This window comes from Neomonachus schauinslandi, chromosome 10, assembly GCF_002201575.2.
Source record: "Neomonachus schauinslandi chromosome 10, ASM220157v2, whole genome shotgun sequence".
NCBI classification, from domain to species: Eukaryota; Metazoa; Chordata; class Mammalia; order Carnivora; family Phocidae; genus Neomonachus; species Neomonachus schauinslandi.
This window is the reverse complement of record NC_058412.1, coordinates 137,829,750-137,852,663: the sequence shown is the minus strand read 5'-3', so window position 1 is coordinate 137,852,663 and position 22,914 is coordinate 137,829,750. Positions and strand designations below refer to the sequence as shown.

General features: G+C 56.2%; 1 protein-coding gene across 1 annotated transcript in view; it reads left to right on the top strand.

The window, feature by feature from the left end:
* The first annotated feature begins 951 nt into the window (after window positions 1-951).
* The window catches only part of GMEB2 (glucocorticoid modulatory element binding protein 2), a 25,112-nt gene continuing 3,149 nt past the window's right edge, over window positions 952-22,914 (top strand). Inside the window, exons 1-10 of the mRNA XM_021677858.2 lie at window positions 952-1,008; window positions 2,643-2,746; window positions 5,675-5,862; window positions 13,499-13,596; window positions 14,095-14,222; window positions 18,410-18,513; window positions 20,718-20,875; window positions 21,349-21,420; window positions 21,670-21,807; window positions 22,069-22,202. Of these exons, the coding sequence (XP_021533533.1) occupies window positions 5,732-5,862; window positions 13,499-13,596; window positions 14,095-14,222; window positions 18,410-18,513; window positions 20,718-20,875; window positions 21,349-21,420; window positions 21,670-21,807; window positions 22,069-22,202 (963 nt within the window). The 5' untranslated portion in view covers window positions 952-1,008; window positions 2,643-2,746; window positions 5,675-5,731. The remainder of the gene's footprint in view (window positions 1,009-2,642; window positions 2,747-5,674; window positions 5,863-13,498; window positions 13,597-14,094; window positions 14,223-18,409; window positions 18,514-20,717; window positions 20,876-21,348; window positions 21,421-21,669; window positions 21,808-22,068; window positions 22,203-22,914) is intronic.

The following is a 22,914-nucleotide window of genomic DNA, read 5'->3' as shown; positions in this document are numbered from 1 at the left end:
CCGCCGCGCGCCGCCGTCCAGTCAGGGGTCCCTGCGGAGCGTCAGGACGTTACGGCGGGGGGAGGGGAGCGGGGGAGGGGCGGCGGCGCGCGGCGGGCGTCACGGGCGTCACGGGCGTCACGGGCCCGCGTCAGGCGGCGTCGGCGGCGGCGTCCGCCTCCATCTTGCCGGAAGGCGGCGGGCGGGCGTGTGGGGGCGGTGGGGATGGCCCTCGGGCCAGGCGCGGACCCCGGCCGTGTGGGGACCGTGTGGACGCCCCCGCTTCCGCCGGCCGGGTGGGAGCTCCTTCAACGCGGGCCCCGCTCTCCCCGGCCCGGTGGGAGCCCCATCCACGCGGGGCCCCCTGTCCCCCGGCCCGGTGGGAGTCCCGTCCACGCGGGCCCCCCTTTCCCCTGGCCCGGTGGGAGCCTCGTCTACGCGGGCCCCCCCCGCTCTTCCCCAGCCCGGTGGGAGTCCCATCCACGCGGGGCCCCCTGTCCCCATCCACGCGGGCCCCGCTCTCCCCCGGCCCGGTGGGAGCCTCGTCCACGCGGGCCCCCCCCCTCTGGCCCGGTGGGAGCCCCGACCACGCGGGCCTCCCTCCCCGCGCACTGGGTCGAGCCCCTGTGGGCCCTCGTTGGGGGTCGTGCGGATGCAGATGCATTAGCAGAAACTGTAGACAGGGACCCGAGGCGGGTCCCAGCCTTCTAGGAACTTGGTTGGCTGTTCGGTCGGTTCGGTGGACTTCTCGGAAGCAGAGCGCTCATGCGTGGGCGAGGCTGTGCGCCTTTAGTAGAACCCGGCGAGTTTGCCGAGGAGTCCAGTCGGGGAACCCCCGGTTACCTAACCCTGCCCTTCAGCTCAGCCCCCTCCCACCCTCCGGTCTTGTGAGAGCGGCATGGAGCACGAAGACGTGTACCTTCCAGCATATTCTAAGGTGGATGCTGCAGGGTCCAGGCTCCCCAGGACTCGATCCACACCGCGAACTTGGTGCCGCACGACCCTCGTTCCCGCTCCCTGCTCCCCCGGGTGTGTTTGGGGTCCTCCTCTAGGTGGTGTCCGCTAGTGTCTGCCCTGCGTGTGGCCTGTCTCCCCGAGCACGCTGTCACCAGGCGGTGGCCCGTGTGCACCTGCCATGTGCTCTCGGGCCGCGCTGTGGGCGCGCGTCCGCCGTTTCCGTGGCGCGCAGAGCTCGCTTGGGCCGCCGATTCCGGGTCCTCTGGGTGTGGAGGCACAGGGGAGTGCTGGATCGTAGGGTAGTGGTGTTTTCAGACTTCGGAGCGGAGCCGCAGCGCCGCACGTCGTGCGACCGTGTCTGTCTCAGGGAAGAGTGCTGGTCCGCAAGTGGTTTCTTCAAAGGAGGGATCTGAATGTTGGGGAAGATGCCGGAGGGGGGAGGAATCTGCAGTCACGGGCCGACGTGGAAGTGTTTCTAGGAGTTTAGAACACTGGAGCTGTATTCAAATCTAAGGCTTAAAATAACCCGTTTGGTGGCTGAACTGAGAAAGGAGGCCACTGACGTGCTTTCTCTGAGCCAGAGAGGCTGCGGGCCGGCAGGGCTGGCCAGCTTGGCCCGGTGTGCAGCCCCGATTGTCCCGGGGAGGCAGGAAGGACCAGAGGGGTCGCCTCTGGGGGGCGAGAGAAGCTGGAAATCTGGACTTTATGTGAACCCTGTGAACTTTGACAAAGTTGGCAACTAAGTTTTGAAACTCTGCGAAGATCCAAGAAATGGTGCCTATGGGCCCCTGGATGCAGCTGTTGCTGTGTTCTTAGTGTTTTTAGCAAAGGAAAACACTTGGGATCTTGCAGGAGACGTGGAAGGCCAGATCTGAATCTGATGTACCGACCACACACGAACATTTTTGTCTCGTTTTTATATATGTATGATCAAGAATGATACTTTAACGATACCAATATTTTATTTACCTTAAAATTAATTGGGGCTTGACTCATGCTGGTCAGGAACCCAAGCTCTGGATGGAGACCCAGGCTTCCGTGTCCCCTTCACCACAAGCCCGGGGCCACGAAGGTCGCGCTCGCCCACTGGGGAGTGCAGTTCTGGTTGTTGAGCTTGTTCTGTGTGTAAATATCCTTGTGTCAAGGACCTGAACTGTATTCTGTGAGGTAACTTTCAGGTGTGTTGTTGTGAAAACTTAATACAGTTGGCATCGGAGAGGCAGGAATTCAGTTTTGTGCTCCCCAAAGTTCTGAAATTTGAGGGAGCACAGCTGCCTGTAGAGAGGATCCCTACCTTGCTGCAGCTTTTGGTTGAAGTGTGATTCTCGTGGCCCTGTGGAGCTCACCCAGTGGAAACAGAGGTCCTTGCTTGGTGAGATAGGCAAACCATGAGAGATCACCAAAGTTCAATATTTTTTCAAGTACAATTTTGTTTATTATTTTTAAAGGATTTTATTTTTTTTTTAAGTACTCTCTACACTTACTGTGAGGCTCAAACTCAAAATCCTGAGATCAAGAGTTGCATGCTCCACTGGTGGAGCTGGCCAGGTGCCCCTTCAGTACAGTTTTAAAGTAGACTTTTATGCATGTTGTTTAAAGGCGTTTGTTTCAAAGCTTAAACCTAGAACACAAAAGCTATATTTTAGAAATGGGCAGGATGTCTGTCCATGTCAGTGAATTCATCATCGTAGCTTTCCTCATTAAAGGTATCCGAAGACAGCCGTCAGGTCCCCGGAGGCCCTACCCCAGGACCGTGTGGCCCAGGACGTGGGCTCTCCCACCATCAGCATCTCACGCCAGAATGGTGCATGTATGACCGAGGCCAAGCCTACACTCGTCACAACTACCCTACATCCGTGGTTTATGTTCTATGGGGTTTTGATAAATGTATCACTGTTGTAGTGTCCTACAGTGTCTTGTCACTGCCTGATGCCCCCTGTGCCCCCTTCTTCATGCCTCCCTCCCTCACATCTCTGGCAACCAGTCATCTCCCCCGGGCCCACAGAGTTGGCTTCTCAGACTGGCGGACACTTAGCAAGGTGCAGCTAAGGTTCCTCCGTGTCTTTTTCTGTCTTCATAGCTCACTGATTTTTATCCCTGAATGATATTCCATCGTGTGGAACGTAAACATCTGTTTGTCCCTTCACCTTTTGAAGGACTCCGTTCTTCCCAGTCGGCTTAGAACAGCACTCTGCACTTGAGGTGGGACGGGGCAGCACGGCCATGCTGCCCCCTGCACCAGCCCCTGGCCCCGGGGTGGACGTGGCTTGTCTGTACGCCTTGGAAACCCTACCAGACAGGGTCGAACTTGCTTTCAGGCTGTTGTATAAAGAAAGAGGAAAACGGTTTAGTGTGTCTTTACTCAGATACTTATCATTTCGGGTGCTCTTTGTTTGTCCCTGATGTCCAGGTCTCCTCTGCTGTCCTCTCCCTTTGTCGGAGGAATATCCCTTTGGAGCGGGTCTCCCCATGACCAGTTCTTTTACTTTTCCTTCACCTGAAGATGTCTTTGTTCTGCCTTTATTTCTGTAGGATCTGTTCGTCTCGTAGAATCCTGGGCGGACAGCTCTTTCCTTCAGCGTGTTCCCGATGTCCCTGCCTTCTGGCCTGCTGGTATCTGGCGCGAGTTCTGGGCCCCGTGGTGGTGGTTCTCAGGCCTGTGGTCTGTTCTGTTTGGCTGGCTGCTTTCGAAATGCTCTTACTTTGTCTTCGGTTTTCAGCAATTTGATTATGATCTGGGCATGGAGTTCTTTGAGTTTATTCTGTTTGAGGTTTGCTGAGCTTCTTGGGTGTGTAAGTTTACACCTTTCACTAGATTTGGGAAGTGGTCAGCTATTATTTCTTCAAAAAAATGTTTCCAGCTTCACACTTTTTTCTTCTTTCCTTCTGGGACTTCAGTGATACAGATGTCCAACTTTTTTATATTCTTCCACATTCCATAAGCTCTGTTCATTTTGTTTTTGCACCTTTTGTCTGTTGTTCAGTTTGGATAATTTCTACTGATCTGTGTTCATTTTATTACTCTACCTCTGTCTTCTCCCATCTCCATTTGGATGGTGAGCCCATCCAGTGAATTTTTTGTTATAATTTTTCTTTTTTTTTTCAAGATTTCATTTATTTATCTGATAGAGCTCAAGCAGGGCGAGTGGCAGAGGGAGAAGCAGGCTCCCCCCTAAGCAGGGAGCCTGATGCAGGGCTCGACCCCAGGACCCCGGGATCATGACCTGAGCTGAAGGCAGACGCTTAACCGACTGAGCCAGCCAGGCGCCCCTAATTTTTTCTTTTTAATTCTCAAATTTCCATTTGGCTGTAACTCCTGTGCTGAGACTTTTTATCATTCCACTTGTTTCAAGAGTGTCTGGCTTCGTCCCTGAAGCCTAGTACACCAGCTGCTTTAAAGTCTCTGACGATTCATTTCAGAGTGGGCTTTTCTTGATTATTTTTTCTCTCGAGAATTGGCCAGACTTTACTGCTTTTTGTTTAATATTATTTTATTATGTTATGTTAATCACCGTACATTACATCATTAGTTTTTGATGTAGTGTTCTGTGATTCATTGTTCTCATGTAAAACCCAGTGCTCCATGCAGTACGTGCCCTCCTTAATACCCATCACCAGGCCAACCCATCCCCCCACCCCCCTCCCCTCTAGAACCCTCAGTTTTTGTTTCTCAGAGTCCATCGTCTCTCATGGTTCGTTTTCCTGCTTCTTCTTATGTCAAAAGATTTTGGGTTGTGTTCTGGATGCTTTGAATATCGTGTTGTGAGGCTCTACGTCCTGTTTATATCTCAGAGGGAATGTAGCATTACTGTTAGAGCAGGAAGGCAGCCCAGTTAGGTTCAGGCTGCAGGTTTTGAGCTCCTCCACTGGGCACGGTCCTGACATCAGCTCCGTCTTCAGAGCCTGCGCAGTGCTCTTTGGAACTGACCTGTAGGGTCCATTCTCCAAACCTTTGGTTTGCCATTTAGGGTCAGGCCCCCCCACAGACAGTTGAGGGGTGGACCCAGGCACCCCTTCCATACCTCCTTACTCTGCACAGTCTCCCCCATACTCTCTGGCCCCAGGGTCCCCTTGCTCTGGCTAGAAACCTGCAGCTCTCGTGTGTCCTCTGTGCCGTGACACCTCAGCACTGGGTCTCCCTTGGGCACGTGTCAGCGTGGAGAGCAGTGGGGTCCCCCAGGCTTTGGACCAGTGTGCCTCTAGTCCCTCAGTATTAGGCGCCTGCTGGGACACTACCGTCATTGGCGCTTGCTAGGAGACAGAACCACTGAAAAAAATAATAAAAGCAGGTCATTTCCCCCTCTTCTGTCTTGTGTGGGTTTCCCTTCCGTTTCTGCAAACCAGAGACTGGACTTGTCTCCAGATGCTTACTGTGCGCAGTTCTGGAATGCAGGCTTCCTGCGATGAGGCCAGGGGACTCACCTCCAGAGGAGTCCACTTGGATCCTGGTCTCCTGTCCCATCCCCTGCTGCGTGACCACTGAGTTTTTGGGCCCACGTGCCGCAGCTCCCTGCGTTCTGTTCAGAGATTTTAGTTCTCACAGTGGAAAGATGGGTGGATTGTGACCATCCCATCTTCACCAGAACCAGCAGCGCTGGAATAGTCTTTCTCTTGCTGTCGTTTTTGTCAGAAAGCAGCAGGCTCAGACTGAAGGATGGGTCTTGGCAGGTACTTCAAGGTGCAGGTGCATCCCCAGAGACCACCTGAGACCCTGTGCCCTGCCTGTGGTTTCCTCTAGGGCTTGGGACCCTGGCGGACTGACACCCCTGGTTCCGGCGTCATCTTCAGCTGAGCCATGGCAACCCCGGATGTGAGTGTCCACATGGAGGAGGTGGTGGTGGTCACAACGCCAGACACCGCAGTGGACGGGAGCGGCGTGGAGGAGGTGAAGACTGTGCTGGTGACGACAAACCTGGCTCCTCACGGGTGAGACGGGGCCTCTGTGAGGGCCACTCGGGCTCTGGCGGGTGTCCTGGGCATCACATGGGGCGGGGGCTGGGGGGTGTCAGGAGCGTCCTTAAATACTTTTTTTTTTTTAAGATTTTTTATTTATTTGAGAGAGAATAAGAGAGAGAGCACAAGCAGGGGGAGGGCAGAGGCAGAGGGAGGAGCAGGCTCCCCGCGGAGCAGGAAGCCCGATGCGGGACTCACTTCCAGGACCCTGGGATCATGACCTGAGCCGAAGGCAGACGCCCAGCTGACTGAGCCACCCAGGCGTCCCCTTTACTTAAATGTTTGAAACTTTTAATTAATTAATTAAATGTTTGACTGTTTTCAAAGTGAAGTTGACATTCCTCATAAAAGCTGGGAGTTTTTTCTTCCTCATCTCTCGTAATAGACGAGCACATAGAATATTAATTGGCAAGGCCGCCGGGGTGGCTCAGTCGGGTAAGCGTGTGACTCTTGATGTCAGCTCAGGTCATGATCTCAGGGTGGGGAGATCGAGCCCCGGGTCAGGCTCTGCACTGGGTGTGGAGCCTGCTTGGGATTCTCCCCCACCCCCCTTCCCCGCTCTCTCTCAAAAGAAAAGCATATTAGTTGGCAAAGAAGTCCACGTTTGACCTGATGGAACTGCCAGCACGTAGGGGCGGAATGGCTGACATAAAGGAGTAGGTCACCCTGGGCAGGGGGCTGGCTCCCCTCGTGCTTCCTGCCCGCAGGGCTTTAGGCTGGGGCAGTCTTCCTGTCGCTGTTGTCTTGGCTGTGTGTGGCACGTTCACACTGACCTCTGCACATCACTGCAGCTGGGGTGAGCTTTTGCCTTTTCCCGTCTGATAGAAGTTTTGAGAGGAAGGTACTAGACCAGGACCCGACCTCAGCACTGATCCCCGTTGCCGGCCTAGACGACACTTGGGTTTTCATTGCTTCGCACAGCTACCTTGCAGCTGCTGTGTGGCTCCGCGGGCCTGGAGACTCTTCCTGCCTCATTTCCGCCACTTTGGAGCTATGCTTCCCAACTGAGCTTTTTAACCCGCCCTCCTGCAGGCAGGATGGAGGAGGGCTTGGCTCCCGCTGAGGTCCTGGGTTCGATGGATGTGACGCTCAGCTGCTTCCGTGGCAGGAAGCGCAGGGCCTTCCAGCTGGATTTCCCACCCAAGTTCTCCACCTTGGCGTTGTCTGTGTCCCTGCTGTGGGCGGGTTTCCAGGTGGTGACACCAGTGCCTCTCCTCCCCACCGGGGGCGGTGCCCAAGCCCCCTCTCTTGGATTTGGGACGGCCTGTGGTGAATAATTCACTGTGTCAGGAGCGGGTACGCAGGTGGAAAAGGCTGAGCTGCCTCCGCCCGGCGCCCTGCATGCTGTAAGGAGCCCTCACCCACAGCCATTCTCGCAGAGGTGCTCTGGTCCTGGTCAAGCCCAGCTTCGTGTCCCCCCATCCAGGCAGGGAGGGAGACTTGGGTGGATTGGACCCCACACTGGAGTCTTCTGAGCGGCGCCCAGCACTGTGCCAGCTGCTGTGGGGTGATGTGATTCGGAGCTGCCAGTGTTAAGCGTGTCCAGGGCTGTCTCCTTGGGCTGCTCAGATTCCCCAGACCACATACGTCTTCATCAGCTCTGGTGCCATACCAGCCTACCACAGGCAGGACGGCTGACGCCAAAGAAACTGAGCTGCTTGCGGTTCCGGCGGCTGGGAAGTCCAAGATCAGCTCTGGCTCCCTGGCTTGCCAGGGACGCCTTCTCACCGTGTCCCCACATGGTGGACAGAGAGAGTTCTCTCTCTTCCCCTTCTTATAAGGTCACAGTCCTTATGACCTCATTTAACCTTAATTACCCCCTAAAGGCCCTCTGTCCACATTGGGGAGTCACATTGGGGATCGGGGCCTCACCAGGAGTTTGGGGGAGGACACAGTTCAGTCCAGGGCAACATGCTACCACGCTTTCCTGGAGGGTGACTGTCTCTGCGTTCGGTGTTCTGGGGGCTGGGCTGCGGGCAGGAGGGGTCTCACAGTCCAGGGTGCTTGGGTTCTCTCCATGCCCCAAGTACAGGGGCCATGTCAGCGGGGGCGGGGGCTGGCTCCTTTCTCCTCCCAGGGCCTTGTGCTGGGCGAGGCTGGCATGGTGTCTCGGACGGGCTTTCCCGGCCTCAGCCGTGTCCTCTCTTAGTTGTCCTTCACTCTTGCTTCCAGAGGCAGCTGGTGCCCAAGCCTCTGGGTGTGGAGCGTCTCTTCCCACCTTTATTTGCCATTTTACCAGGAAGTTTACAAAAGGCTCTTAAAAATTAAAAATAACAATTTATTATTATAAAATATATGGTAGAAAATTAAGAAATACTGATGAGCAAATACTAAAGCAGGTTGTGTTGCTACCACCTGGGCATTCCTGCAGCTAGCACTCTGGAGTAGGCCCTCCCGGGCGCCCTTGCTCGCATGCTGACATGCACGTGTCTGTCTTTCTCTGAGCCTTTTTGTTACTCAGTATAGTGTGCACAGAGAAAGCGATGTTTCCAGCCCCCCAAAGCCCCCGCACGCGCCCTTCCAATCCCACAGATGAGATTGATCATACTGTAAGTGCTGCTTTGGGTTCTGGTTTTGTTTTCTGTTAATCAGGGATCTCCACTTTTCCATGTTGACACGTTTTCATCTCTTCTACTCTGTTCGTGCTCATCATGGGTTCCTTGAGGCGGGCTTCTCTCTTGCTTTGGGAGGCCGGCTGCTGGGGACAGTGCCCCGAAGATTCTCAGAAGCCCTTTGGCTAGGCCTGGCCCAAAAACCTGGGGTTTGAACAGAGGACCGTCTAGCCAGTCTTTGACTTGGTCTTTATCCTGAGGCCATTTCTTACTTTAAAATCTTCTGCCAGGTGGAAAACTGGGGATGTGAAGCAGTTGGACCCCTGTGTTCCCTGTAAATTCTGCACCCCACAAGATGACGGTCTCCCTTTTTCACACATCATTGTCTGCACTCCAAGAAGCTGGCTGTCGCTTTCTGCTTTCTGAGATTTTCCTTAGGAGAGCCACACACAAGTCCTTTAGGGTCTTTTCCACCTTCTCTGTGACTGTGGCTCACATTTTGCCAGTTTTTCCTCTGCTGTATGGCATGGGGTCCCTTCTCCAAGCCTGCTGCCACACTCCTGCCCTCGGCCTACCCCCGCTCACCATCTTGGTGCTTTCTCCCAGGATTTTGTGATAGCAGCCCGCTTCTGGGACAGTTTGTTAGGTTTGCTGCATGGCCGCCCCAAGCGCAGGGGCTCACTGCAGCGTGAGTTTGTTGTTTGCTAGGACCAGGCTGGCTGGCCTGTTTCTAGCCTGGGCCTGCGCTGCTGGGTCCTGCCGGGTGGTCTGGCGTGCCTCACTAGCTGGGATGGCTGAAGCTCTCTGCTGAGGACCGCTTCCTGCCTGTCTTCATGGTGGAAGGTTCCAGCAGCAGGCGTGGGAGCTGCATCCCACTGCCCATGTTGGTTGGTCATTTATGGAGGAAAGGAGAGGCTGCATGTGCCGTGTCCCTGGGAGGGAGAGCCCACGCTGTGGTAGGGGAGGCAGCCTTATCTTAAGGGATCTACAGATACTTCTCTTCTTTTTCTGGGAGAGATTTTACTTACTCTCCTACTAGTTGGAAGCTGAGATTCACTCTTGCTGTTTGTTTAAAAAAAGGGTGTGGTGAAGAGGCCATTTCACTGCTTTATGCCGATTTCTTCTCTGGCTGGGTGTTCGAGGGGAGAGCTTGGGAGGGTTCCTCATGTGTGAAAGCCCGCCAGGCCTGCCTCCCACCCACTGCTTTGCCACGGTGACGGGCAAGTGTGGCCAAGGCTGGGAAGAAGAAGGTAGCATTTTGTAGATAGCAGCTTCTGCCAACATTTACTTTAAGTAAAGTGGACGTTTTTCAAATGAAATTTGAACAAATGCCAATTAATTGACTTCTGAGAGCAGTGGGGGATTCATTCCTGGTGTGCATGCAGTGGGCAGAGGAGGGCAGTCTGTCCCCCGTGTCTGCCTTCCTGGACGGCCCTTTGGTCACGGTGGGGCCACGGCCGGGTTTCCCCGGGGTGGTCCCCGTGGATGGCTTGCTGCCTGTGTGCACACGACCTGTGCTGGGGCCGTGGCTCTGGCTCTCTCAGGTTGGCGCCTCCCTGTGGCCCACTCCTGACTCCCTTTTCTTAGGGAGTCTCCTGGGTGAAGGGTCACGCTCCCTGCTTCATCATCGTCCCTTCCGCTTCCCACTTCTGGCTGGGAAAGACAACTTGCCCTTTGGGTTTGTGCACCCTCATTGGAGAGTTCATGTTCTCACTCAGTGCTTCTTCACGTAGGAGTCGCTCCTAATGGGCCCCAAAGACCAGACTCCAAGTTTGTGTGTCTTGTCAGCTCTCATGTCTGACCTGGCTGGCGGTCGAATAAGGCCCGGGAGACTTGGAGAGTGGCCTTGCCTGGGCACCATCTATGGTGCTGTGGGCTTGGGGAGTCTCTGCTACAGGAGCGGTCGTCAGCAAGCAGGGGAGGCCCCACTGTGGGTGTTGCTCACTGTGTCAGTTCAGGCCCTCCGGGGAGCGGGTGGAATTAGATGTGTCGTGTGCACACACGCAGCAGGCCATCTGCGGGGACCACCGCAGAGAAACCCAAGGAGGGTGCAGGGGAGGCGGTCTGACCTTGTGGGAGGAAGGAGGGATGGGAGGGCTTGGGTGGGAAGAGCCTCGGACCCGGCATGCTCTGAGAGGCCCAGCCAGGCCCTAGACGCTGACAGACACCATGAGAGGGGCCACGGCTTGGGCAGTTTGCTGGGGGAGTGAGTGGCTGCCCATGAGCCACTCCTGACTACTCCTTTGGGTGTGACCAAACCTCTTCCCACAGAGAAGTGCGTGACTGGCCCTCAGTGGTCATGAGGGGGTACACCTGGGGAGTCCTGTCCAGGCCCCACACCTGCTTCCCCCACAGTGCTTTGCAAGGGTGAGGGTACGTTATCTGTTGGGTGAGTCCCTAGAAGTGGGTGCATGCTGTCCACCTATGCCACCTGCCTGCCAGGCCCTGGAGATGTCTCTGGCTCGAGTGCGCTGGACGTGGGTCAGGTCTCTGCCCTCGGGCTTGGCCTGTTGATCTCAGGGCTCCTTAGGTAACATTGGAAACAAGCTGTCTTCCTTGTGCCGTACGCCTTTCCCCCAACTCTGTCTTTTAAAATAATTGTTTATGGGTTTTTCCCCCCGTTCAGAAAGTTCTTGGGGTTTTTTTATTGTTTTATTTTATTTGTTTTTGGCTGGGTACAGTATACTTTATTGGTGGTACAGGATGAGGTAGGGCTCCCCAACCCTTCCCCTTTTTCAGGCGGTCTAGGATGGAAACCGTGTGGAGGTCGGGCGATTTCTCAGTGTGTGGGGGGATGAGTTGAGCAAGGACTCCCCAGAAGCTGAGGACCTCTCTCTTCCTCTGGCTGGGGCTGGTGGTCCAGGGGCTCTTACTTCTTGGAGACCACTCGGTTGCTGTGGTCAAACTCATTGTCGTACCAGGAAAGGGGCTTGACGGAGTGGTCACTGAGAGCAGTGCCAGCCCCGGCATTGAAGAAGAAGGAAGAGTGGATGTCACCGTTAGAGTTGCAGGAGACAACCTGGTCCTCAGTGGAGCCCAGGGTGCCCTTGAGGGGGCCCTCCGATGCCTGCTTCACCACCTTCTTGAGGTCATCGTATTCGGCAGCTTTCTGCAGGCGGCGGGTCAGATCCACAGCTGACGTGTTGGGGATGGAGACATGGAAGGGCCACGCCAGTGAGCTTCCCATTCAGCTCAGGGACAACCTTGGCTGTAGCCTGGTGGTGCCAGAAGAAACAAGGATGTTCTGGGCAGCCCCTCGGCCATCATGCCACAGCTTCCCAGAGGGACTGTCCACGGTCTCTGGGTGGCCCTGATGGCATGTGCTGTGGCCATGAGTCCCTCCATGGTGCTCAAGTTGTGTCGTGGATGACCTTGGCCAGAGGGGCAAGCAGTTGGTGGCGCAGGGGGCATTGCTGACAGTCTTGAGGGAGTTGTCCTACTTCTCATGATTCACGCCCATCACAAACATGGGGGCATCGTGACCCTCTTGGCCTCACCTTCAAGTGAGCCCCAGCTTTCTCCATGGTGGTGAAGACCCTGGTGGACTCCATAATGTACTCAGCACCAGCATCACCCCATTTGATGTTGGCGGGATCTTGGTCCTGGAAGAAGGAGGCGGGCTTTCCACTGACGACAAGTTTCCTGTTCTCAGCCTTGCCGGTGCCATGGAATTTGCTGAGAGTGGAGTCATACTGGAACACGCAGATCATGTAGTTGAAGTCAGTGAAGGGGTCATTGATGGCGACAGTATGCACTTAGCCAGAGCTAAAAGCAGCCCTGGTGACCAGGTGTCCAAGACGGCCAAATCCGTTCACTCTATCCTTCACCATCCTGTCTCGGGGACACAACTGGGACTGCATTAGAGGATGCGGCTCTCTTTCAAACAGGGAGGAGCAGAGAGCCTTATTTTTGTCTTTTTAAGGGAAATTTATCATCTCTTTTATTTCTGGGTTTCGTATTATTATTTTTTGAGAGAGAGAGCACACACCACACGCACAGGCAGGTGGGGGCTCGGGGCAGAGAGAGAGAGAAGTCCGCAGGCAGACTCCACGCTGAACACATAGCCCAACATGGGGCTCGATCCCACGACCCTGAGATCCTGACCTGAGTTGAAATCAAGAGTTGGACACTTAACTGACTGAGCCACCCAGGCGCCCTGGGTTTTGTATTATTTAAGAAAACCTTTCACCGCCTCAAAACTATTAAAATTTTTTTCTTTTTTCCTCCTTTAACACTTTTGTGGTTTAGTTTTTATCTTTACATTTGACTTGTATGTAATTTGTTTTGATATGAGGTTAGGCCATGGGTGATTTTTTTTCCCCTAACATTTTATGTTTTTTGATAGTTCTATAACCATCTGAAATCATTGTAATAGAAATAAAAAACTTTATTATTTTTTAAATTTTTTTAAGTTTTAGCACACAGGCATGTGAGCAGGGTGGGGAGAGGGACAGAGGGAGAGAATCCCAAGCAGGCTCCACGCTCAGTGCAGAGCCTGATGTGGGGCTCAGTCTCCCCACCCTGAGATCATGACCTGAGCCAAAATCAAGAGTCAGATGCTTCACTGACTGAGCCACCCAGGTGCCCTGAAATAAAAAAAATTTATTAAAGAAGGAGGGGGCGCCTGGGTGGCTCAGTCGGTGAAGCATCTGCCTTCGGCTCAGGTCATGATCCCAGAGGTCTGGGATCGAGCCCCACGTCAGGCTCCCTGCTCGGCGGGGAGTCTGTTTCTCCCTCTGCCTCTCGCCCCTGCTCATGTGCGTTCCCTCTCTCTCTCTCAAATAAGTAAAATCTTAGAAAAGAAAAGAAGAAGGGGTTTAAAAGTCCCACGTGAGTGTCACTGCACAGATGTGTCCTGCTGGCTGTACACGTCGGGCTGTGGGCACCAGCGACGCTCAGGGAATCACCTGCTAGGAGCTGCAGTGTGGTGTCCCCACAAGGTCCCTGACCTGCACAGCCACGGCTGGTACCCCGGAGCACAGCAGGAGAGGGCGCGTTCTGGCGGGCGGGTGTGCCAGGCTCGTGGGGGCGGGGCGAGCTGATGTCTCCCTCCTTAGGGGCGAGCTGGCGGAGGACAGCATGGAGACGGAGAACGCAGCAGCGGCTGCGGCGGCTGCTTTCACAGCATCCTCGCAGCTCAAGGAGGCCGTGTTAGGTAGGGAGCCTGCCTCCCCTCTCCATGCCCCTGCAGGATGGGCCTCCAGCAAGGAGGGGCTGCCCGCTGGCTCAGGCCCCAGGGTCATCCCGGTATGGCCGGCAGTCCGCGGGGGGCCGCTCCGCCTCTCCCTGTGGGGGGCCGACCGGTGGTTGTAAAATCATCAGTGCTGGCCTCAGGACCCCTCAGAACAGTGGGAACAAGCTTCTCTAGAACCATCCCAGGAAAGCTTGATTTCATTTCCTTAAGTGGTTCTTCCGTTGAACCACAGCTTAATGTGATTATGGTAAGACTATCATAAAATTGATTTTTGTGACTTTACCTGAACCTCTAATCTGGGACCGATGAGTAATGGCCCTGCCCTATCTCAGTTCTTCTCGGATCTTAATTTCTGGTTTCTGGTTGGTGGCTGTGTTTGCGCCTTTGCAGGCAGTACTTTGGAAAGGTTGTAACTGGTTTTGTTTTTACCCTTCTCCTGTCACCACACCTTGTGAGAAGTGAAGGTGGCTGAAGAAGAGGAGAGCCTGGAGGCTGAAATCGTGTACCCCATTACCTGCGGAGACAGCAGAGCCAACCTGATTTGGAGGAAGTTCGTGTGCCCCGGCATCAATGTGAAGTGTGTCCAGGTGAGGCTCCAGCATGAGCACGGCCATGTGCCCGGCTGCGTCGGTGGGAGGCCCTCGGGGCACGGCAACCTGGGGGCAAGCCTGGGGGTGGTGCAGAAGGGGGGGGCGTCGCATGTGCTTGGGAGGAGAGAGGAGAAAGGGGTAAGCCTTCAGGGATGGACAGGGTTGCTGCTGACGGCACAGGGGAAAGTGTCAGGAGGTAGCGAGTCCTTGTTTCTGGAGTGCAGCTGTGGGGAGAGGCTGGGAAGTCGCCCTGTTCATGCTGGGGCAGCCATAGTCGCCAAGCCGGGAGCTGCTTTTTTTGGTAGATTGAATGAGGTGTGTGCTTTGGAAAGACTCATTTAGTAGCCATGAGTAAGGTGAATGGGAGAGGTGTTCTCTTTCTGCCAAGGTAGATTAAGTACCCAGACTCACCTTGTGCTGAAAGTAGCCAAAATCGCTGGTTAAGATACTTTCCTAAAGCATCTTCTAGGTGCCTCCGTAAGCTGGCAAAAATGGTTGAAATACTCAAGCTGAGGGCCCGAGTAAAGGTGGGTTGGGGAGGAGGCCGAGCACCACCTCCAGCTTTGGCTTGCAGAGCCTTTGCCTGCCACCGGCTTTCTCTGCCTTGCAGGGCTGGAGTTGAGAAGGTGCAGCCCAGGACTTCCCTGAGCTGTGTGCTTGGAGGCAGGGATTATCCCCCGTAGTGCTCTTACTTGTAAAGGTCTGTCTCCTCAGTGTCAGGGTGGACCACTAACAACACGCTTCCAGCCCCACTCTGTCCCCTGGGACAGGGAGCCTCCTGCCGCCCATCTTAGCACTGAGGGGAAGAGGGACCCTCTTGAGGAGGATTCGCGTGGGAGTTGTACAGTCGGAAAATCGTGTTTAGTTGTAAGCGGTTCCTGGCTGGTAGTTCCCCCAGGAATCTGACCGAAGCATATGGAGGAACTCTTCTTTATCGGAGGTTCTGAGTGATGTCAGCAGACAGAGTTCCAAGGAAGAAGCAGCTCATTGTAAAGCAAGCAGAAACACTGAGTGTGGGAGGAGACCGCACACAGACCACAGAGAGAACGAGACTCACAGTGCTTCAGGCCTTGGGATTTTGAGACCGGGAATATAAAATAATTATGTTTAATTTATCTCAATAAAAGAGAGGCTTGACATGAGAAAAGCATAAACATATTCAGAAAAACAAACTAGGAATGAAAAATAGAATTAAAATAGAACACTTAGTGGCTAGGTTTTATAGCAGATTAGACACAGTCAAAGAGATAATTTGTGAACTGGAAGGTAGGAGTAAAGAAGTTATCCAGAACACAATCCACAGAAATAAAGAGGGAATAGAGGCTCGAGACAGGCTAATGCATCAGTTGAGTTCTGGAAGGAGAGAAGAAGGGTCTGAGAAAGTTCATAATGGAGGGAAGATAACCGTGCACAGTTCAAGACATCCACCAAATCCCAAACTGAATGAGTACAAGAAACCAACCACATTTTAAACAGCTTTGGGAGGCAGCTCGAAGGACTGGCTCCATCCGGAACAGTTTAACACTGAAATAATTAACGATAGTCTGGATTATAACTCAAGTGCAGTAAGAGTCCACAGGTGTTTGTTTATTGCTGTGCGTTCCATGGCGTTTATATCAAATAGAAGTAAAGCTTTTATGTTGGAATGCCAGCTGGTAGACGTGGGAGGGGTGAGGGAGCCTGGGCTCCAAGACTGTACCGGCTGGCTGCTGAGAGCTAGTGGGGAGCAAGGTGTGCGCCAGCCTCAGAATATCCCACGTCCGTTTGGTGTTAATTGTGGAGGGAAGACAGCGCCTCTGGCAGGGGGCTCCCTAACTAAGTGATGACATTAGTGTCGGGACAGACCTCCGTCACGGGTCCCCCGACTGAATGGGTGGGAAATCGTGGCCTTCCTGCCAGAAGGGCCTAGCCTGATCTTGTCGTGAGAAGACGGGAGGGACAGCCGACAAGAAATTCGCTTGGGTGCTTCAGAAATGTCAAGGTCAGGAAGAGGAAGGTGGACTACTCAGGGAGCAGGTGTGGTGTGCCGTCTGGGCTGGGTCCTGCCCTGGAGATGGATTGCTGCAGAGGCTGTTCTTGGGGCAGTTCGTGAACTCTGCATATTGCCCGTTGATTAGATAGTACACATTAATGGGGATTGCCTGAACTCGAGAGTTGTGGTTGCATAGCAGAACCTTTTCTTGAGGAAATAGATACCGAGTGCAGAGGACGGGGTCTGAGTCTGCAGTTGTCTCTCAGCGGTGTGGAGTAGTCGACGGGGAAGCAGGGAGTGGAAGGGCCCCGGGCAGGCAACTGGGGAGCTAGTCTTCCACTTACTCTGTAATTTCGAAATAATAACGAAATAAAGAGTGAGAAACAAAAACAGGTTTCCCACAGACAGCATCCTAATGGAACTGTGAGAAGCAGAGAAGGCCCCACGTAGCCGACAGCTCCTCAGGAGCAGGGAACCTGCTGGTGGTGGGGTTCCCGAAAGTGCCGTAGCAGCCGGAGGGCGAAGGAGCTGTGTCCCCTGCTGAGGGAGAAGGGCTGCACACAGTGAAGTCATCTTTCCAGTCGAGGGGGAATGCAGACGTTTCAGACAGAACTGCATGGGCCATGAGCAAGTCCTCACTGAAGGGTGTTCGAGGAAGTGTATTTCAGGCGGAGGGAAAGCGATTCCAGATAGGAGTTTTTAGGTCCAGGAGGCGTGCGGAGTGAAGGAAGTGGAAATGTGTGGGTGAGCCCAGAGCTTTGACAACATGTCTTAGGAAGAATCCAGACCAGATAAAACCTGTGGCACCTGGCCGTGGGGTCACTTAGCTCTGGGCTCTGACAGCCCAGGTAGGCGCAGCACCCAGCCTAAGAGTAGAGTGTGACGTGCCAACCACTTAGCAAACTCTGGAACTCCGAGAGTGGTGGTCAGCCCAGATGGTGGCAGCAGTCTGGAGGGAGAGAGTGCCTTTCTGCAGATGGAAGTGGAGTGAAGTGTGAGACTCGGGAGAGCTGGATCTGTCGGGTGTAGCTGGGGTGGGCCAGGGACTGCGGCCCAGATGGCGTCACACCCAGGGGGAGGGGGAGAGAGGATGTCATCCTGGGGGAGGGGCAGAGATGGTGTCATGCCTGGTGGGGAGGGGGAGAGATGATGTCATGTCTGGGCGAGTGGGGAGGTGTTGTGCTTCCGCTGCTTGGGCTCACAGCCCGTCTCCCCGACCAGCTGAGCGAGGGGTCGAGTGGCTTCCTGGACTCGGTGAGAGCATGTGTGTGGGTGCTCGGGACATTAGGAAGACGACTCCCACCACCAGGGACCCCCAGCTGCTTGCACTTGCTGTGACCTGAGTCTGCTGGGGTTAGCAGTGCTTGGCGCTCTGTGCTCCAAGCAGGACACGCTGGAGGACCCCAGCCAGACCTGAGCCCAGACAGCGGGGGGGCGCATCCTGGGAGGGGAGGCCCAGCGGCACCTCTGTCTCCCCCTCTGCTGAGACCTGGTGACTCATCTGTCTCCTGCCTGCTTGTTTCCTAAGTAAATGCAGTTTTATTTTGATTCTTCGGTTCCAGTAATGACTTGTTTAACACAATTGAATAGGATATTTTAGCTTCTCAAGCCATCTGAGCTCCAACATTGAGTGAAACTGGCCCCCAAACCCTGACATTGAAATGGATGTGTGTGCACTGATGCATGAGATGTGTGCTGTGAGGGGGTGTTAGGGGAGTGTTGGGGTGGGTGAAGGGGACAAATCACAGCTTACCCTACACACTGTCTTGGGTTATTTTGATGTCACGTACGTAGGTGTTATTAATGGAGTAAGTCACACGTAAGTGGGTTTGCTGAGTCCCATCTGGAGGGAGCGAGTGCCTTTCTGAGCGCTGTGGTCACCTCCGCTCTCCCTGGCTCAGGCGCACCATCTGTTTCGCTGGCCTCCCTCCCTGGGCTTGGGGGCAGTGCCAGCCACAGGCTGCTGGCAGCAGGAAGCCAGCCCGCCACCCCAGCCCTTGTGCAGGATGCCGTGTCTTGTGTTACCCGAACTGTTCCTTTCCCCCAGTGATGGTTGCCGCTGGTTGGATCTGAAACGTCAGACCGAGACGAGCCTGTGGCTGTTGGCTTCCCCACACCCCTCTCCCTGGCTGGGCTCTGGCAAACGGTCAGGCAGGAGAGGTGGGTCACAGAGGGCCGTCCCGACCCAGCTCTGCTGTGCTTCCCTCCACAGTATGACGAGCATGTGATCAGCCCAAAGGAGTTTGTGCACCTGGCCGGCAAGTCCACCCTGAAGGACTGGAAGAGGGCCATCCGCATGAACGGCATCATGCTCAGGTGGGTGTCTGCGTGCACAGCGAGCCCTCTGCGGCACAAGTCAAGGGACCGTGCCAGGCGTCCTTCCGTTGCTTCTTCATCTGTTGTTGAGTTTTTTAAGATGAGGCCCATTCTAAACACGAGCACTGACAGCATCCCGGGAATGGCTTCCGCCCACAGCCCTGCCGGCATGCGGCACCATCAGATCATCAGATTTGTGGGACTTTGTTGTCCTCGCTCGGCCTCCCTGTGCATCCCCGTGTTAGAGAACGTGCTCCTGCGTCTCCCATCACGGCCACTGAACCCTGGAGTGCCTGGGCATGGGCGCAGGTCTCGAACCTGGGGTGCGTGTCCGTCTGGCTATCTGTCCCTTTCTGGCATGGCCCGTCGCCTGGTGAGGGTCCTATCCCGACCATGTCTGTGTTCAGTGGCCTTGTGTCTGTCTCTTGGACCTTCTCTCCACCTTGTTGCTTTCAGGATACAGGCCAGTGGGTTTCCAGAGGGTCTTCGTCCAGATCCCTGACCTCACCTATCATGAGATCAGGTGGTGCTGGGTTGATGCCCCATCTCTGGCTGTCGGTGGTGGTGTGCTCTTGGTCGGGTGCCCACTTGCTCCTCGCAGGCCTCCTTTTCCCTTTGACGTTAATCAGGAACTTGTAGGAAGTTTTGGGCTAGCTCTCAGCTTCTTCACCGACGTGAAATCGCAGAAGAGAGACAATCGGAGTTTGTGCCTCCGTCTCTCAGTTGGCCAGCGTCCCAAGGGGCCTGTCGCTCGTTTGTGTGGGCCGGTCCTCAGGCTGGTGGGAAGGCCAGCGTCCGCTCTGCTAGCCACCCTATGTGTGTGTGACCTGTCCCCGATGGCCTTCTGTCCCTTTTCCCGTCACCTGTGAAACAGAAATGGTAGTGCCCCTTCTGGGAAGCCTGAGGACAGACTAGGCTTTCAGTTTGTACACCCAGAATGTCGATTCCCAATCTTCATGTTTTCACATTCCTGCTTTGGTGGTGACAGGTCGCCCCTCCTGATGAGGCAGAGGGCACCTCTCTCTGTCGGCCCCCACCCCTCCATGTGCTCACTCCACGGCCCCTCCTGCACGCCGGTCCAGAGACAGCTGCTGTTTGTGTGCTGTTTTCGGGAGGAGCGGCTTGGTGCTGTTCTTGGGCTTGGGTTTGCTGCCGGGGGAGTGCTGTGACCCTTGGTGAGTCCTGGATTACGGCCCCATTCACTGTCCCTGTGAGCCACAGTCTGGGCCTGACATGGGCAGGTGCCCACAGCCAGAGGCCCAGCCAGCCTGCTACAGCTGTGTTCCCGGGGTGTGCCTGCCGCTTGCGCCCCACAGTTGGCCCTGCATCCCATCCTGCAGTGCTCAGGCTCCTCTCTCAGCCCCAGCCGTGAAGCAGGCCCCTGACTTTCTAGAAAGTGTCTTGGTGGCCTCGCTGTGGGAAGGCAACTGCCGTTTCCCTGGAAGAGCGCTGCGGGGGAGGGGCACCGTGGGTCAGCCGCACGTCCTGAGGTCAGCAGAGGTACACTGCGGAGGCCCAGCGACGTGGAGGTCGCGGGTGGAGGGGGGTGAGTCGAGACGTCTGCACAGTGAAACCCAGGCTCTCCAGGGGCTGTAGTAAAGGGCCACCCTGGGAGGCCTGTCCTGGCAGGTGGGGACGTGCTGTGCCGTCCTGATCAAGCTGAGGATGGGAAGCGAGCCACCTGAGTGCAGGGCGAGCAGCCAGAGGTGCCACCACTGTCCTGCTTTCCTGTGTGCTCAGAGGGCCAGGCTGCTCCTGGAGGGTTTCTCGTCCCCCTCTGCCTCACAGTCTCCTTATGGGGGCGCCCTCAGCCACTTCTGTTAGCCGTGGGCCTGCTCCTCCGGGCCGGCGGGCGGCAGAACATCCCCGGAGGGCCCTCTGGGATGACTTCCTGCCAGGGTCCTCATCTCTCCTTCTGGGTGCCAGCCACTGCGGTTGCGGTCCCCACGGACTTCCCACTTGTGCTGGAAGCTCACTGGCCCAGAGCGTTGGCCAGGGTCGTTGGAGAGGCCTGTCTGGAGCCTCTGTGGCACCCACCTCCCGCCCTGTGCTTAGCCACTCTGCAGCTGCCACCTCCCTGCCTTGCCATCAGGACCTGAGGACGCTCGACAGTGGGGGACGGGAAGGGAGCGAGGCGCCTTGGGGCCCAGCCGTGCACACCTGTGCCTGGACGTGTCCTCCGTCTCTGGTCTCCTTTGCCACAGGAAGATCATGGACTCCGGGGAGCTGGACTTTTACCAGCACGACAAGGTCTGCTCCAACACCTGCCGCAGCACCAAGATCGACCTCTCAGGCGCCCGCGTGTCCCTGAGCAGCCCCACCTCGGCCGAGTACATTCCACTCACGCCTGCCACGGCCGACGGTATGTGCTGGCTCGGAGCCTTTGCTCTTGCCGGCGGCTTGACCCAGTCCCACCCCACCTGCAGCCACGGAGGTGGGCCTCTGCACGCCACTCGTGGGCAGCCTGGCCTCCCCTCTGGGCCTCCTTCCTCACTGAGGGAGTCTAGCTGGATTGCTGTTTTCATCGACAGCGTGCTAGGGAGATGGTAAATGCCAGAAGAAGAGTGTGACGTTGGGCACTGTGGGAACTGGTGGTTGGGTCAGGGAGACTTCGTCCTTTCTCCTTTGTGTGTATTTAAGGACGTGTGTGATTAAGAAGTTTAAAAATAGATGTACCACAGAAGCAAGTAAATCCCTTGGTTGCACTGGTACACGTGTTTGTGGATCTTGTGAAAATTGGTGCAAAGGAGAGCTTTGGAGCCTGTATTTGGATGGCGGGCTGGGAGGGTCGCTCCCTGGCTGGCGAGGCTCATGGTGGCCATGTCTGGGTTGCAGTGAACGGGTCTCCCGCTACCATCACCATAGAGACCTGCGAGGATCCCGGTGACTGGACCACGGCCATCGGAGGTACGGGTCCTTCTGGGGGGGCCCCTCGTGGGCAGGGGGCAGGACGTGCTGGGCGGCCCGAGGGGCCTCCTGGAGGAAGTGCCCGTGCAGAGGGTAGAGCTCGACCCGGGCCCAGGCCCCCGTCTGGAACCGTGTGCACACTGGCCCCCCGGGCCCCCGGGCAGCTCTCTGCGCCTGCCTGTGGCGAGAAGCCTGCTGTGGCTGCTCTGTGGATTCTTCCTGCTCTCTGACCTGCTCCGCCTCTCACAGATGACACCTTTTCCTTCTGGCGAGGGCTCAAGGACGCGGGTCTGCTGGACGAGGTCATACAGGAGTTCCACCAGGAGCTGATGGAGACCATGAAAGGCCTGCAGCAGCGGGTCCAGGACCCCCCACTGCAGCTCCGAGGTGAGGGCTCGATGTCTGCATGGCATCGGTGGGCACCGCCCCCCCCAGGCTCCTTCCTGCTCTGGGCAGGGGCAGGGGTGCTTGGGTGCTCCCCCCCACCCCGCCGTGCCTCTGGGGTGAAGCCGAGTCGTAGGCCCAGCTGTGCCGTGGCTGAGCTTCTGGTGGTGGAAGAGGGCCATGCAGAGGCCGTACGCCTCGCGGGGTCTCACTGTGTCTCTGCCGGGCGGGGGGCCGTTCTCACTGTGTGCTCGCCCCTTTAAGATGCCGTGCTCCTCAACAACATCGTGCAGAACTTCGGCATGCTGGACCTGGTGAAGAAGGTGCTGGCCAGCCACAAGTGCCAGATGGACCGCTCACGGGAGCAGTACGCCCGAGACCTGGCAGGTGCGCCCGGTGCCCGGGGCCCGCCCCTGCGCACAGCCCCATGGACACTGCTCCTGAGAGAGCCCTGGCGGCGGAGTCCAGAGTCGGGAGGGACCAGGAGAGCCTAGCGCTGTCACACAGGGAAGTGGGAAGCCGTGACGTGGGGCCTAGGCAGCCCGCCCGTGGGTCCCAAGTGTGGAACTCCCTCGCAGTAGTTTACAGGAGAGAAGTGGGAGAGGTGACCGGGAGCCATCGTGGCCCCCAGACTCACCTCTGGGACGTTTGTGCTTTTCTTTCTGGGGCCCCCTCGCGTCCGTACTCGCAGGGTGTGTGCAGCAGGTGCCTACGTGTGTGGTTTCGACCTGCTTTTTATCTTAACACACCACGAGAGCAACTTTTCTGCGGAGATTAGGAGGATTGGAAAGTTAGAACGGGGAGGGTCTGTGCCCTCGTCTGGCGGCTCGGAGACCGCCTTTGCGACGGCATTTCTCCTTCCTTGGAGGGGCGGTCCACACAGACCCCCAGAGCGCGTCACTGGGGGGGACAGGGTGGGACAGGGACAGAGTGTCCCTGCTGTGTGGGCACAGGCCCCGCGTCAGGGGGCGTGGGGTCTGATGTTCTCTGTCCCCCCCATCCCCGCGGTGACGCTCTGCCCCCGTCCCCCCGTCCCCCCCGTCCCCACGGTGATACTCTGCCCCCCGTTCCCATGGTGATGCTCTGCCCCCCGTCCCCCCTGTCCCCTCA